This window comes from Plectropomus leopardus, chromosome 5 (assembly GCF_026936395.1).
Source record: "Plectropomus leopardus strain MGB_pleo_1.0 chromosome 5, ASM2693639v1, whole genome shotgun sequence".
NCBI classification, from domain to species: Eukaryota; Metazoa; Chordata; class Actinopteri; order Perciformes; family Serranidae; genus Plectropomus; species Plectropomus leopardus.
Window position 1 is genome coordinate 19,456,946 of NC_142180.1, and position 14,276 is coordinate 19,471,221.

General features: G+C 39.3%; 1 protein-coding gene across 3 annotated transcripts in view; it reads left to right on the plus strand.

Annotated features, from left to right (window-relative positions):
* The window catches only part of acap2b (ArfGAP with coiled-coil, ankyrin repeat and PH domains 2b), a 69,913-nt gene that overhangs the window by 48,892 nt on the left and 6,745 nt on the right, over positions 1-14,276 (plus strand). The window contains exons 10-23 of one of the 3 annotated variants that reach the window (XM_088077672.1): positions 2,908-3,020; positions 3,439-3,490; positions 4,538-4,638; positions 4,779-4,884; positions 5,151-5,359; positions 6,440-6,509; positions 6,658-6,752; positions 7,208-7,395; positions 8,231-8,332; positions 8,924-9,016; positions 10,355-10,587; positions 10,747-10,856; positions 10,957-11,067; positions 11,874-11,917. In XM_088077672.1, the coding sequence (XP_087933798.1) occupies positions 2,908-3,020; positions 3,439-3,490; positions 4,538-4,638; positions 4,779-4,884; positions 5,151-5,359; positions 6,440-6,509; positions 6,658-6,752; positions 7,208-7,395; positions 8,231-8,332; positions 8,924-9,016; positions 10,355-10,587; positions 10,747-10,856; positions 10,957-11,067; positions 11,874-11,917 (1,627 nt within the window). Of the gene's footprint in view, positions 1-2,907; positions 3,021-3,438; positions 3,491-4,537; positions 4,639-4,778; positions 4,885-5,150; positions 5,360-6,439; positions 6,510-6,657; positions 6,753-7,207; positions 7,396-8,230; positions 8,333-8,923; positions 9,017-10,354; positions 10,588-10,746; positions 10,857-10,956; positions 11,068-11,873; positions 11,936-14,276 lie in introns of all 3 variants that reach the window. The other 2 variants (XM_088077670.1, XM_042515977.2) reach the window with 2 other exon arrangements.

Here is a 14,276-nt window from a genome sequence, read left to right on the forward strand (position 1 = left end):
TTCCATTACCTCTCTGTTCAGAAGCTTAATACAGACGCAGTATGTTCCCCTTGTGCACCCAAAATAACTTCTGTTGTCCCAGTGTATGTCATGCTGGAAAATTTTGTGTGTGTGTGTGTGTGTGTGTGTGCGTGCGTGCGTGCGTACCTCCATTTGATACACCATGCTATTATAGGGCAGAGGGGTTTAGCTTTTGCTCAGGTTGCATTTACACGTCTAAGTACTGAGACAACGTGCATGATACACAAAAAAAAAATGTGCAGTCATGCACTACATTAGACGCACATACAGTATATCCATCTGTAGGCTGCTGAGTGTCTCTGTAGGCGGAACTCTTCATTGTCGGAGTCTACAACATGCAGAGTTTGGCCTGTTGTTGTTGGATCTGATCTGTACTCAAGATCAATTTCCAGAAAGAGTATTTATAAAGCATACATGTAGAGATTAGTATGAATGTTTGAGTACACTTTATTGGAGGAGGCTTTGTTCCTTAGCTCCAGTCAAGTGAAAATGAAGACCAAAATCTGGTTTGGAGCAAAAAATATTAAAATATCAAGAAGTAAAGAGAAACATGAAGAACAAAGACAAAATGCCATCAGACTTTTATGATTTCCTCCACTGAGAAAAAGTGTAAAATTTTTATTCAAACAATTCGACTACATGTTATGTGCATGTTTAGCATGATGGCTTTCCATGAAGTAAACAGGAAATAGTAGTCATTGTCACCACCTGCTGAATGAGTGAGGTAATTTCCACTTGGCACACAGAATTATCTGTTATTTTAATGACAGAGTTTATTGCACAAGGGTGTGCTTGTGATATGTTTTTGGTTGTTCTTTATCCTGCTCAATGTTTTGGTCATAGCCTAGCAGTTTGTGCTTTTTTAAATGTTATGAACTATTATCTGATGAAATCATGGCCAGCACATATGTATATAAAGAAGCTGTCTTAGAAAATGAACATTATCTGTTTACTTGAATGAAGCCTTTTCATTCCACCAAACTTTGACTGTGTGAAGTAAATATGCCTCTCAAGACCCGATCTTATTTCAGTTTGTTGGGGTTAAGCAGTTTTTCTGGTTTCATAATGGAGGGCAAGGTGAATCTTTTTCTGTGTCTCTGGATGTTTATATAAGCAAAACACAGATAAAGTGATTCTGCAAATCATCACAGTAGCAGATCTAGAGGTGTAATTGGTTGTGGAGATGGCGATACTTGGTGTAAATTGACTCCACAAGGACGTACACAAGCACATGCATACATCATGGTGTTCAGTGTCACTTGAAGCTGAGAAAGCTGGGAGGGTGTAAGGAGAGTGTGGCAGCAGCTCAGGTAGTTAAAGCAAGTATGGCCACAGGGACCTTCCCATGACAACACACCAGATTGAGTTACAGCAGCAGCAGTCAGCGAGAGAAAGGATGCATGAAAGCTCACTGTGCAGCTTTACTCCTTGGAGAAGAATAACTAACTTGCTACCTAATTAGCTGAATACCTAACTAATTAAAACCTTAAAATGCCATAGTTATGTGCAGGTTTTCACACCTCCAGAGTTTGTTAATGTAATCTCAGTCTTAATTTAGGGATTGTTTATGCAAACCACTGAGTATGTGAATTTACTCAAACTGAAAGTCTTAATTTATTACACAGATATTTTATTGTTGCACACTATATATCATTTGGACAAACCAGATAAGTTCTGATATTTTTTTGTGGATGAAGGAGAAAGTAAATTAGTCTAAAGCCTTGAAACTGTGAAGACATATTTCAGTAAAGTGGTGAATAACTCAACATAGATATAAGTTATTGAGGTACATTATAACTTCAACCATCAACTGTGCATGTGTGTTTCTATCTTGTCTGGTTTGTTGTGTGAAACATTCAACATTGATAATTATTAGGTCAGTGACAAAGTTTACATGCACAAAATCTTCTCTTTTTTTGGCCTTACTAAAATGACAAAATTCCTGCTAAGCAATTTAAATGGCCAATGAAAATGAAAATTCCACTGATATTCTGTTTACATACACACGTGCATACTCTGATTAATGTGCCCTAGCATATTTTTTTATGACATCAAAATATAGAAAAGTTGAATGGTTGGCGCCATTTGTGCCATTATGCTTCTTTGCATCGAAGTAGGATCTTTTTCCAAATTTTCCACTGGTGGTGGACCGTGTAAACACAGCCTCCCTCTTTCATTCCTTCAACAACCTTCTTAAATAGCTCAGTGTTGTGATATTTGCGCATATCCAAAAACCTGTTGATATCCAAATCTTTCATAATGTTTAAAAGTAGGTGTGTCTCTACTTCTGATCAGAAATGTGGGCTTATCTTTTGGGCATACATCTCTACCCCACAGCCTTGCAGACTGTGGGCTGATTGGTTTGTGTATGTTGCATTCATGACAACGCACAGAGCCGTCCGTAAACAGAAAAGAGGCCGTGTGTCACAAACTGCGGTAAAAACCCCAACTAACACACATTTCCTGAATGTTTTGTACACGTGCAAAGAATGCTCCTAAAACCTGAATAACATCAACACATCCCACGTCTTAATCAGAGAATGCATCATTTGTATGAAGGCCTAATTTATGTCATGGAATATGCTGTTTGTATGCCCCGTTTCAAAACGAGAATAGTGTCATATTCTGAATAATAGTGGAATGTTAGTGTGCATGTAAATATGGTCACTGTGAGAAGCAGCCATGCAGCAGTTCTGCTCTGCACAAGGTTACTTAACACAACTGAGACTGATGGCCCTTAATTTGTGACTTTGGGATAAGTGCTGAGTCAATGCTTAACCCATAAAAACCCATTTTAAATGCTGACAGTATGGGAAATTTTTATTTTAACACGTTGCTTACTTACTCTTTGCTCTCCTTCTGTCTTTTCTGACCCTTTTTGCTCAGGACTTTTCGAATGACGACACCAAGCTGGAGTACAATGTGGACGCAGACAATGGCATCGCAATGGAGGGTTATCTGTTTAAGAGGGCCAGCAATGCCTTCAAGACATGGAATCGGTACAATGGACACAGCTCACTTCAACTGTCCATGAATACATTTAAAATTCAATTTTATGATAATGGATTGCTGCTGAGGGCTGATTGTGGGTTGAGGGTGGGGGGCACGGTCATCAAAATTCAGAATAGAGACATTAAAGGTGCTTTACATTTTAATACCTGATGCAAGAACTTGAAATGTTGGGTAAATATTTGTTTATCAGTCACAATAATATAATTGGGTTGAATGTTGAAGAAAGGGTAATACTGAAATCAGCAGATTCTAAATACATATAGGTTTTTGAATACTGTAGTTTTACTGTATTTAAATACACTTGAAGGATAAATGTGTCTGCTCTAAAATTATGTCAAAGCGTGTTATTTTAGGAGCACCACCGGCACTACATGTGACTTTTTTTTTCTCGTGACCTCCTTTCAGGCGTTGGTTCTCCATCCAGAACAATCAGCTAGTTTACCAGAAGAAATTTAAGGTACGTCAAGTGACTCCCTGCACACCGACCACAATCAAATATGCATGTGTTTGACTTCCAGCACAAATAAACCCCTCATGTATTTTTAACAGGATGCTGTAGTTTCATTTAAGAGCTGTAGTAGGCATTTCAAAACAGATGTTAGTGTAGGATAAACCACAACTTTGTAGCTGTGATTTTGTGTTTAATTTTCTAATAAGATGCAGTCATTATGCAGCTTCTATATTCTAGGAAAAGCCACATTCTGCTCTATTTTTAAACTACATTGATCATCCATGTCAAGATATACATTTTTTTGCATTGTAGAACACTGAAAAGCCAAATATTTTTGCTGCATTTCAAGAGCAGTTGGACAAAAATAGCTTGAAGCTTTGTTAGCCACATTTTGCTTCATAGGTAAACTTTAGTATTTTTCAACTGGGACCTCTATTTTCCCATGTTTTGTGTCTAAGTGAGTAATTGAAGCAACAGTGTTTGAAATCGGTCAAGTATTGAGCAAGGGTGCTGCAACCTTTTTGTGTAACCAGAAACAGCCGTAAAATCACTATCACCAAACCCACCAGAGTGCATTTAAATAAACCGTAATTTTATTAATATACAGTACATAAAACTCCATGCTAAGTTGACAGAAACAAAATAAAGCTCACAAAACCATCCTGGTTTGTCTCTCGGCTGTTCCAACAATTACCAGCTTTGTTTTGTTTGAAATAACCCTTTAATTCTGGCAGTTAGATTAGAAAATGTGCTGACTCTATACATGCCTAAATTATTGTTTATTTTAATGGAATTTGTAACGGAAAAACACACTTTTGCTGTGCTGTGATTTTTGCATTTTTTCACACCAACAGTAGTGACTTAAGTTGATTTAAATTTTAATTTGGATATTTTCAGTGCTTTCATTACTTTATTTGTTTGTTACTGTGTTTACTCTACTATATTTCATGGAAAATCTTAGTTGTTTAGTTTTTCAGCATTCTGTGTGTGTGTGCATGTTTGGTGTGTTTGTGTGTATTGGGTTTAACCAAAGCTGCTATGCTGTTTCCTCAGGACAACCCGACAGTGGTGGTGGAAGACCTGAGGCTATGTACTGTCAAACACTGTGAGGACTTAGAGCGTCGCTTCTGTTTCGAAGTTGTGTCACCCACCAAGTGAGTTTGATTCACGATCAGTCTAATGAGCACTAGAAAATGTTACTAAAGGTGGGAAGGAGGAGTAGCAATGTACCCACCTCCTCCCACATGCACACATACACATTCAGCAGCTGTGTGATGCACGTCTGTCCCAACAGGAGCTGTATGATGCAGGCAGACTCAGAGAAACTGCGACAGGCCTGGATCAAAGCCGTCCAGAACAGCATCGCCACCGCCTTCCGCGACAAGGGAGATGAAAGCGAGGTAAGAACCAAACACACTGAAAAACACTGATTGGATAGTTGAAGGGATTCACATAAACTTGACCAGTTTTCACCAGTTTTTATGTAATAACACTGTTCATTTCATTCAGTTTTTCTGACTCTGATTTTCCCTTGCCCAGACTGTTAGTGTTTGCTGCTACTTTGCCCCAGTAACACCTCAGGGATAAGGTTGTTTTCATTTAATTTTTTATTTTTTTTTTAACTTCAATTTCATTCTATCCAATTTTAATGTCTCCCTCATGTCAGAAGCTGGATAGGAAGTCGTCCACGTCGACGGGGAGCCTGGACTCTGGTGGGGAGCCTAAGGAGAGATCGCTGAAAGGAGAGAGTGCCCTGCAGAAGGTCCTGGCCATCCCAGGCAACACCTGCTGCTGTGACTGCGGCCAGCCCGACCCCCGCTGGGCTAGCATCAATCTGGGCATCACCCTCTGTATACAGTGCTCTGGTATCCACAGGTAAAGCATTGTGGTGTTGTGTAAATGAATCCTTATAATAGGTGTTTTAATATTGAGGTGACAGACACTTAGAAATATAAAAATGTCAGCAAAAACAGGACCTGCAGTTACAAGGAGATATGGGGGACATAGATACAATATCAGACAAAGGTATGAACTGATGGAAACTAAAAAACTGAGGAAACTAATATCAGCACATTTTATTTATTTTTCTACCACTTAACAGGAATACAGTTCATTTTAAATTAATTGAGTTCATTGGGGTTCGATGGAAACTGGTGAGCATAGTTGTGGAAAATCTTTTCCACGAGGGTCATGTTTAGTTCTTTGTACAAACTGTTGGTCTTCAGGGATTTATGAAATGTAAACTCACTGTTATGAACACCAAGCCTGCTTGGGATGTTGTGTCGACCTTGAATTACTTAAGTCACCAGGGTAAAATTTAATTATTATTCAGGCCAAATTTTAATTAACTTACAGGTGTCTAGGGATTCAGGCTGTCTTCTTCACTGCAACCTAAAAAAAGTAATGGATCTTCATTTTGATTTTCTCACCAAAGTGGGTTCAAAAATTAAGTGATAAAATTATAGAAAATCTTTTTCCTTAAATTATTTGTAGTTTATGTACATTTCCGACACTTTGCCTCTACATTAGTGAGGGAGAGATTAGATTTTTGAATAAACATGTATATTACAGACAAAGTCACAGAGCAGTCAGAGGCCGCATGTTTATCTGGGGTTTTGTGGTTAATGCTGCTAAACTTGTAAATCTGCAGTCACCACTTTCCACCCTGTGGCTAAAACCTAAACTAGCGTGGTGAAGTGGGTTTTTATTATGATTTTTATTATTCAGTGATCACACATAATGCAATAAAAATAAACAATACCATCTGTACAAATAAAATCAACAGTCTATGTATTAAGTAGTGACTGAAAAGGCCCGGCAGAAGTACAAGCTTATATAAGCCCGGCCACTACATTCATGTGTGTTGGAAAACATCAAGGTCTTTTAGCCCTTTACAATCAAAACATATCCAGCAAGGCCACTGTATTTTTATTAAAACACTTCTTTCACCTCCAGGAGTCTGGGAGTACATTTTTCTAAGGTTCGATCTTTGACTTTGGATACATGGGAGCCAGAACTTCTAAAGGTGAGGGAGGAAGAAGTGATGCATACAAATAAATATGCATGAATTTTATCAATTCACACAATTGTGGAAGGCATAGCTGTAGCAAAAAAACACATTTCATAAAAGGAGTTTTTTTGTTATTAATAATTGCATTGTACACTTTTCACAGTTGATGTGTGAACTGGGAAATGGAGTGATCAACCAGATCTATGAGGCTCGGCGAGAGGAGCTGGGAGCCAGAAAACCACATCCAGGAGATCCAAGGTACAGATCTGAGTTTTCACTAAAAGACAATGTACTTACAAGCTCTTACATAAAGTAGATGAATAAATTAACACTTATTTTATCCCTTGATTAATTTCTTACCTAATCTTGCAATCTTTTCCGAGTTTTTAAAATGAAAAAGTCCTCTCAGCTTTCAGTAAAAAGCAGTCATGTAAGTTAAATCAACAAAGGCTAATGTTAGAGTTTATAATAATGGGATGGGTCTGATTTTTTTAAGGAGATGCTGGTCTATCACTGTCTATATTGGTTTGTTAGTTAGTGTTATTGCTTGAATTTAGAATCCAAATTAACTTGCCGTCCACAACATTACTTAACTTCTATTAATGGACCCAGTTTCTTGCTAGAAAAGTAACATGAAAATTTACTTGCAGTAGGCTTACCAGTTTAATTTTTTTCTCATCTTATTCACAAAAAAACGTTATCTATACTAACAGGCACGAGGTAGAGGCCTATATCAAAGCCAAATACGTGGACCGCCGGTTTGTACGCCGACCGTCAGACGAGGAGCTTCGCAACAAAGTGGTTTCTCTGAGCAAACAGGAGAAGAGGTTGAGCAGCAGCTCTGAGCATCTGCCTCCGAGACCACCGCCACCCACCCCAAAACTCCGACCTGGTCAGGCAGGTCAGTAGAAAAATGAGCAAACACAACACACCTTCAACCCAAGAGTTTGTGTCTTCTGTGGTCTTTACCTCGTCTCTGAATTGAATGAATGAGCACTTAAAGCTGTAGTTGGTAACAGTTGGAAAAAACAGCTGTCAGACTAGGCAGTGCCAATGAATTATGATTTTGAGGTTCTGTTACTGCTTTGCCTATTTCTAATGTCAAATGTGTTCAGAAACACGGATGTGGAACAAACTTTTTCATTAAAGTTTGAGTTGTCCCAGTTTTTTTTTTGTTTTTGTTTTTGTTTTTAACAAATTCTGGTTTATTTCCCTCTTCTAAAGTTTTAATTTCCCCAACCAAAATTGCCAGGTTACTAAAGAAATAAAATCAGATTTAAGAATTCAATCACATTCAAAACTGTTAAAGTTCATGTCATAGGAAACTTCTAGTTTCTCTTCAGAAACTAAATTACACAGCATCAAGAGGGTAAAGCCAGTCTCATTCGTGATTGTGGCTACTTTTCTATTGTATGCTCTTAGTGATTTTTGCACTGCTGTGGAGATGTGTCCATCCATCGGTATACTTTGTGTTCCCTGTGAACAGCATATGCCTCAGCCCACTTTGCCTCCCATTGCTTCTTGTAGTCTGTCTCCTCCAGTGTCGACAGAGCTGTTTGTTTAACTATCTCTGCTTTCACCCTGCATTCCTCTCTCTTCTCTTCCTCAATCTCTTTCTTTCCTCCTTTAATACTGCTTCTGGACTAACCCCTGCTCTCACCGCTTACCCTGTAACTCCCTACTCTGCCACTCAATTTACACCCTCCGCCTCCCAACTCCCATTATCCCTAACGTAGCTGTTGCCAGCGGCACGGAGGCCCGCCGCGACTCTCTCTTCTGTCCTGATGAGCTTGACTCGCTCTTCTCCTACTTTGACAACTCAGCCAAGCTCAGGAGCAGTAAGTACTAAATGCTTAGTGTTTCACTTGCTTCTCCATCCCCTCTCTCCGGTTATATTCACTGCTTTGGGGCTGTGGACCAACAACCCTTCATCCATTCCTCTGTTCCTCCGTCATCCAGACCTTCTATATGGACCATCCCGTCATGTTAAGAGCACTGCAGAGCATACCATGTTTTGTTTTACCCAGGGATGGGGGGTGTTTCTCACACATGGTTTGTCTGGTTTTTGCATTCGTATCTATCTCATCATATTTTGGTATTTAGGGTGATGGTGGGATCTGTCCTCCCGTACACTCTCTGTTGATCTCAGCTGGGGGCTTTTGTGTGTGCACTTACTGTACAAAATATTAGGACCACCTGCTGTTTCTTGTAACATATTGGGGAAAATTTAGCAGCTGTCAAAAGTATAAAAATGTTATATTGCAACAAATCAAACAAAATGTTTTGCAGGAGCTACCTTAGGAGGATATGTGATGCTTTGAAAACTCAACAATCAGCAGAAAGGTGTTCCTTGTATTTAATACACTAAGTGAGTAAATAACATCTGTGTGTTGTTCCCCAAGTCAAAATTCCGACTCTTTGTTTTACAGTAAAAAGTGCAGACAGCGGCATCCAGAACAGCGCTGATGGGAGCAGGGAGATGCTGGCCACCACCCCCTCCAATAACAGCCTGACAGATGCAGGTAAGACACAAAGATACGCTCACACACCTATGTCATGTAATTACACAGACATCACTGGCTCTTTAAATCTAACGCTGGATTAGCGTGGAACGTGTAACAGCTTCGAAGCACACCAGTCTTCCATGAAGCGCTTCCCACTTCCTTTCGGCACCTGTGTTGAGCAGTAATATTGTTCACACGGGACGTGCCACAGCCCTGAGCTCTGCAGCATACTCCCAGTCTGCAGCAACAGATTCAGCATCCAGCACTTCAGGTGTAAACAGCCAGGCAACTGCTGACGGGGTGCTTTGACATAAAGTTTGACCCCAGCGTAAAGAAGGCGGCATATTAGCCAAGTAAAAAAAACAACATCTTGCACAAGTATCAAAAGGGACAAGACAATGCTGCACTACAGGTGTAGAGCCACATGTGCTTATTGCAGTTTAGTTTGGCATCATCTGAATAAGTTATGCTTTTGTCTGTGCCATTGCTAAGATTAAAGTAGAAGCATGCATCAGTTTCATCATACGTCATAGTCAAAAATGTTGGAGACAAGAAGGGAAATTATTAGTTAAAGAACTATTAAGGAACTTTTTTGAAAAAGGAATATTTTTTTTACAAGTCTTGGAAATGTTTTCAATTTTTAAAATCGCATTACAATGCAAATATTGAATTAGAGTCTGTCTTTCAGATAACACATAAAATAAGTTGAAAATGTAAAGAATATGGCTAATTTCAAATTAACAACAAAACTGCATGTTGACTAGCAAAACTATTTTTAAATACAGTGATTTCTCCCACTCATCGCTGTTAAAATGACACGTCAATAAAACCACAAAGCCAAAAGAAATCCTGTACAGACACAATAAAACACTAAATTATAAGCCACAAGGATACTATCATCACAATATTTAAAAAAAACACAACTTACCAAGCTGGTAAGTTTAAATACAGTAGCCTGTGTCTCTTTTTTAAGATATAACACAATGTGGCTCATCCACCACTCTGTACTAACATCACATTAAAAGCTAGCTGAACTTGTAGAGGAACAATGTGAAGAGACTGTCTTATTTCAAAAAGGCAATGTAGTTTCAGCAAATCAACATTGCATCAGTTTACTGCAACAGACGTTTCTATGTAGTGTAGGCTCCGTTCATGTCTGCATATTTTTACTGACTTATCGTTTATTGTATTTTCAGTACCTTTACTTTTAATTTTTGTTCTTTAAACTGTTGCCTGATTGGGGACTGCAGATGAATATTAGCCTTTCCGGTTGACTCTGGCATGTTTTCAGAACTGTTATTAATATGTACTGTCCTTGTTGAATAAATAAAGTGTCTCTCTCCTCCCGTGTTTCAGATGCTGCTGAGTCTCCGCCGTTGCCCATGCCTGCCACACTGCCCCCTCCTTCACCCTGTAAGGAGATGGTTTTCTACGAGCCTAAGGAGTACAGCTCGGGTCTGCAGCTCTACTGGGCTGCGTGTGCCCGCAGCCTGCCAGACATGGCGGAGGCACTGGCCCATGGAGCCGAAGTCAATTGGGTCAACACAGAGGACGACAAGAGAACACCGCTCATCATGGCGGTGCAGGGGGTGAGCATCACTACAGATGATCCAATCAGCACAGTACCATTAGTACCAGTCAGTGATGGTATATATGTTTTGTATATACAAGGTACTAAAGGTAAAGTGAAACATCACTCGTTGTCACTGAAAAGTCATATAATGTGTTACATTAATGGTTCATTTCAGGGTTCGCTGGTCACCTGTGAGTTTCTGCTCCAAAATGCAGCTAATGTGAATCAGCAGGACGCTCAGGGCCGAGGACCCCTCCACCATGCCACCATGCTGGGACACACAGGGTTTGTTTTACGCATCATCATTACATCCCCAAACATATATGATGCAATTCAGAATATTTGTGACTTTTAAAAAAGTGACAAACCTCTCTCTCTTGTTCAGGCAAGTGTGTTTATTCTTAAAAAGAGGAGCAAACCAAAATGCTGCAGACATAGATGAGAAAACACCCCTGACAATAGCGGTGGAAGCGGCCAATGCAGACATCGTCACGCTGTGAGTGTTGTCGTAGTTACTATTCGTATGAATATAAATTTTCTGTTTTTGTCAGCATTTTTTTCTGTCTGAGTTTCCGCCTCCTTTTTTTGTGGACATCAAATCAGTGGAGGAGAATATGACAGGTTGCAATTTTGGCTTTATCTGTCTGCATTTACGCGGAGTAACAGCTTTCTCCACAAGGTGTCACTATTTGATAATTTTACAGATCAATATAATGCTGGCGCTGTCTTCTACCAAGGAGCTGAGTATTTCTTTGAGAAAAGTTCTTAAAAACAAATCACAAAGGATAAAACAAGGGGTAGAAATATGAAATAGCAGAAAATGCTTAACAAGATTAATATACTCCAAAACAGGTTATTGCTAGGTACTCTCAACCAACATACGTACTAAGAGGCAAATACTCAGTACTTCAAAACTAATTTTTCATACCACGGTGATAACATAGGGGCATGTTTATCAAGCCAAGAATGCAGAATTGAAAAATGTGCAGCATACAAAATGGTGCTTAGCACTTTTGCCTTTTGAGCAGGCATTGAGCTATCACCAAGAATGTGTAGTTTTGGATCCTTTACCATTTTGAATGCAAAGAAAATTTATCGATTCCTGTTTGAACAGTGGACTAGTATGACCACATTAGATGAAAATAAGTGCAACGGTGTTTTTGGCGTTTCCATCATGCTGTAGAAAATTAATCATACTTACTAGGTATTTCAGGATTCGCATGCAGTGAAATTTTAAAAGTTTGATCATTGTTAACATCTTTTAACTGCGGCTAATCTGTCACTTCCTGTTTCTTGACCTAGGTTGCGACTGGCCAAGATGAATGAGGAGATGCGAGAGGCGGAAGGTCCGTACAGCCAGTCAGGTCAATATAACACCAACAGCCCCACCGAGATGCAGTACAGAAAGTGCATGCAGGAGTTTATTAGCCTGCAGCTGGATGAAACTTAATAACTGTCTGCTCTTGCCTAAACACAGGGGCCACGCACTGTTAAACCAGGCTTATCAGAGGAAATGTAAAGCCCAGGTTTCAGAGTTGGGGTCAGTTGACTGAAAAAATGCAAATTAACACTCAGATAACACAAAGTTCATTCTCAGTGGTTTGATAACAAATATTTGAAGCAACTTTTTTATTAAGGGACCTCCAGGTGAGGGGAAATTTGCTCTGATTAGGGTGATCTGAGCCCGACTCTGTCAGATGTGCTCCTGTGTCCTGCCCCACTGTGAGTGCAACTATCATCTTAACTGCTCCTGCCAGGTGCTGGGCCAGCTGCACCGTGGGGTGGTTTATTGTCAGGTGCTATACTGTATCAATGTGACAGGGTTAAAGTCATCAACTCTGGACATTTCTGAAGGGTTTTGTTCCAAAGTGGAACATCTACGTTTTTGATTAAGTGACTGTTATAATATAAAATTATCGATAGCACAAAATTAAAAGAAACTAGATAGTCTGTACTTCCTCCCTTTAAGTTTAAATTGTATAACTTGTGCTGATTCCCTCTTTTTTAGAGGTGTTTACGTATTTATAGTAGCTAATTAGACATTTGTATTGGGGGGCTAAATGTTTTTCATTTTTAAATTAGTGTTGTGCTATCAGTTACAGAATCTTTGCAAAAAAACGATCTACCCAGTAACTGCCACCACCAGTATTAAGTAACCTCAAAGTGACGGCAGTTTTCACTATCTGGCAATAATCATGACTTTTGAATGACATTTTTTTATCATCTGACCAGTCTGAACGGGCATAGTGTGTGTATAAATCATTTAATTTTAAATTGACCTGTCAGAAGTAATTTATGCACATTCCTATTAATGGTTATGCAACGTCTGCACCTTGTCCTGCGACTGTATGGTTCCTATGTGAAGTCTTAACCATTTTTATGGCCTGTTAACTTATTTGAACTGTTTGTTGTCCAAACGTACTGCATCTTGCTGTTGTGACATGCCTGGTCAGAAAATAAGTCTATTTTAGAGCAGTTTTCTTTTATAAAGATCATTCTAGGAGCAGTATAATAAGTATGCTTACTGTACATGTTGTAAATGATGTGCATATGTACATTTCTTCATGGTCGAACAGAATAAGCAGAGTGAGATTGACTCTGGTTGCACAGCGCTGAGAGCCACGAGGGGCTCTGTGTTCACATACTTTTCTTTTCTGATTGTACGTATTTGCTTCAATATTGTGTCTTGGTTATTAGTCGGCTAGTGTGCTTGCTTGTTGCCCGTAATCACGGGAAATCCAGAATTGTAAGTTGATGAATTGGCCTTTAGTGCCATCACATTGATTGTATTGAATGTCAGTGGGTTTTTACGCAAATATAGACAAAACCATCTTAGGACGGTACATTATCAAGCAACAAGTGCAATAGTCTAGAAAAAAAATCACATGTAACCATGTATATAATGTTATCACCTGCTGGTCCTAGCTTATATTTATCTCAATCATATGGGAGCTTTATAAAAAAAAAAAGAGTGTGAATACACTTGAGTGCGAAGATCACTTGAGATTTACTGATAGTGAATGAATGAGGGAAACGTACCCCAGTTTTATCCCACGTCTCCGATCCATGCAGCCCCAAATCCTCTGTGAGGGCACCAAAGCACTTTGATTAAATGGTCATTTCTGCTTATTCACATTGATTGATAGAGCAACTCCTGCCGCTGACTGAACAGCATGTGATGTTTTGAATGGCTGACAAGTGTGGGGGAGCGTTCGGTAGTTAGAATAGAGATTGTGTTGTGATTGTGTTCACAGTTAGATGAAGTTTCTGTGTCCTTTAGAGTCGATGGTGAGGGACTTTTGAGCGCTCTAAGATTTTAGGGTCAAAGGGACTTGTGCAGTTATTGTGTTGACCACAGGAGAGAGGACTTCACTCAGAAACGCCGTCCATTTGTCCTAGAAGAGTAAAACATCTTATATTGAGGGCTAGATGAGCCAGACTGTTACAAGCCTGAACGCTGCTTTTATATCCTCCATGGTAATTACTCACTTTTTAGAAATAAGTCAGAAATGTTTTGGACCTGAATGACAAAGAATGAATTCTTCTTTTATTTCTTAATTGTTTTCTTTAGTTTGTGCAATGTAGAGAATGTTACAAAAACTGTTGCTAGCTGTTGTCGTCTTCTCCGATGGTGGAAGAAGTATTTAGATTCTGAATTACTAATACCACAAAAACACTCCACTACAAGTTAAAAGACGTTTTTCT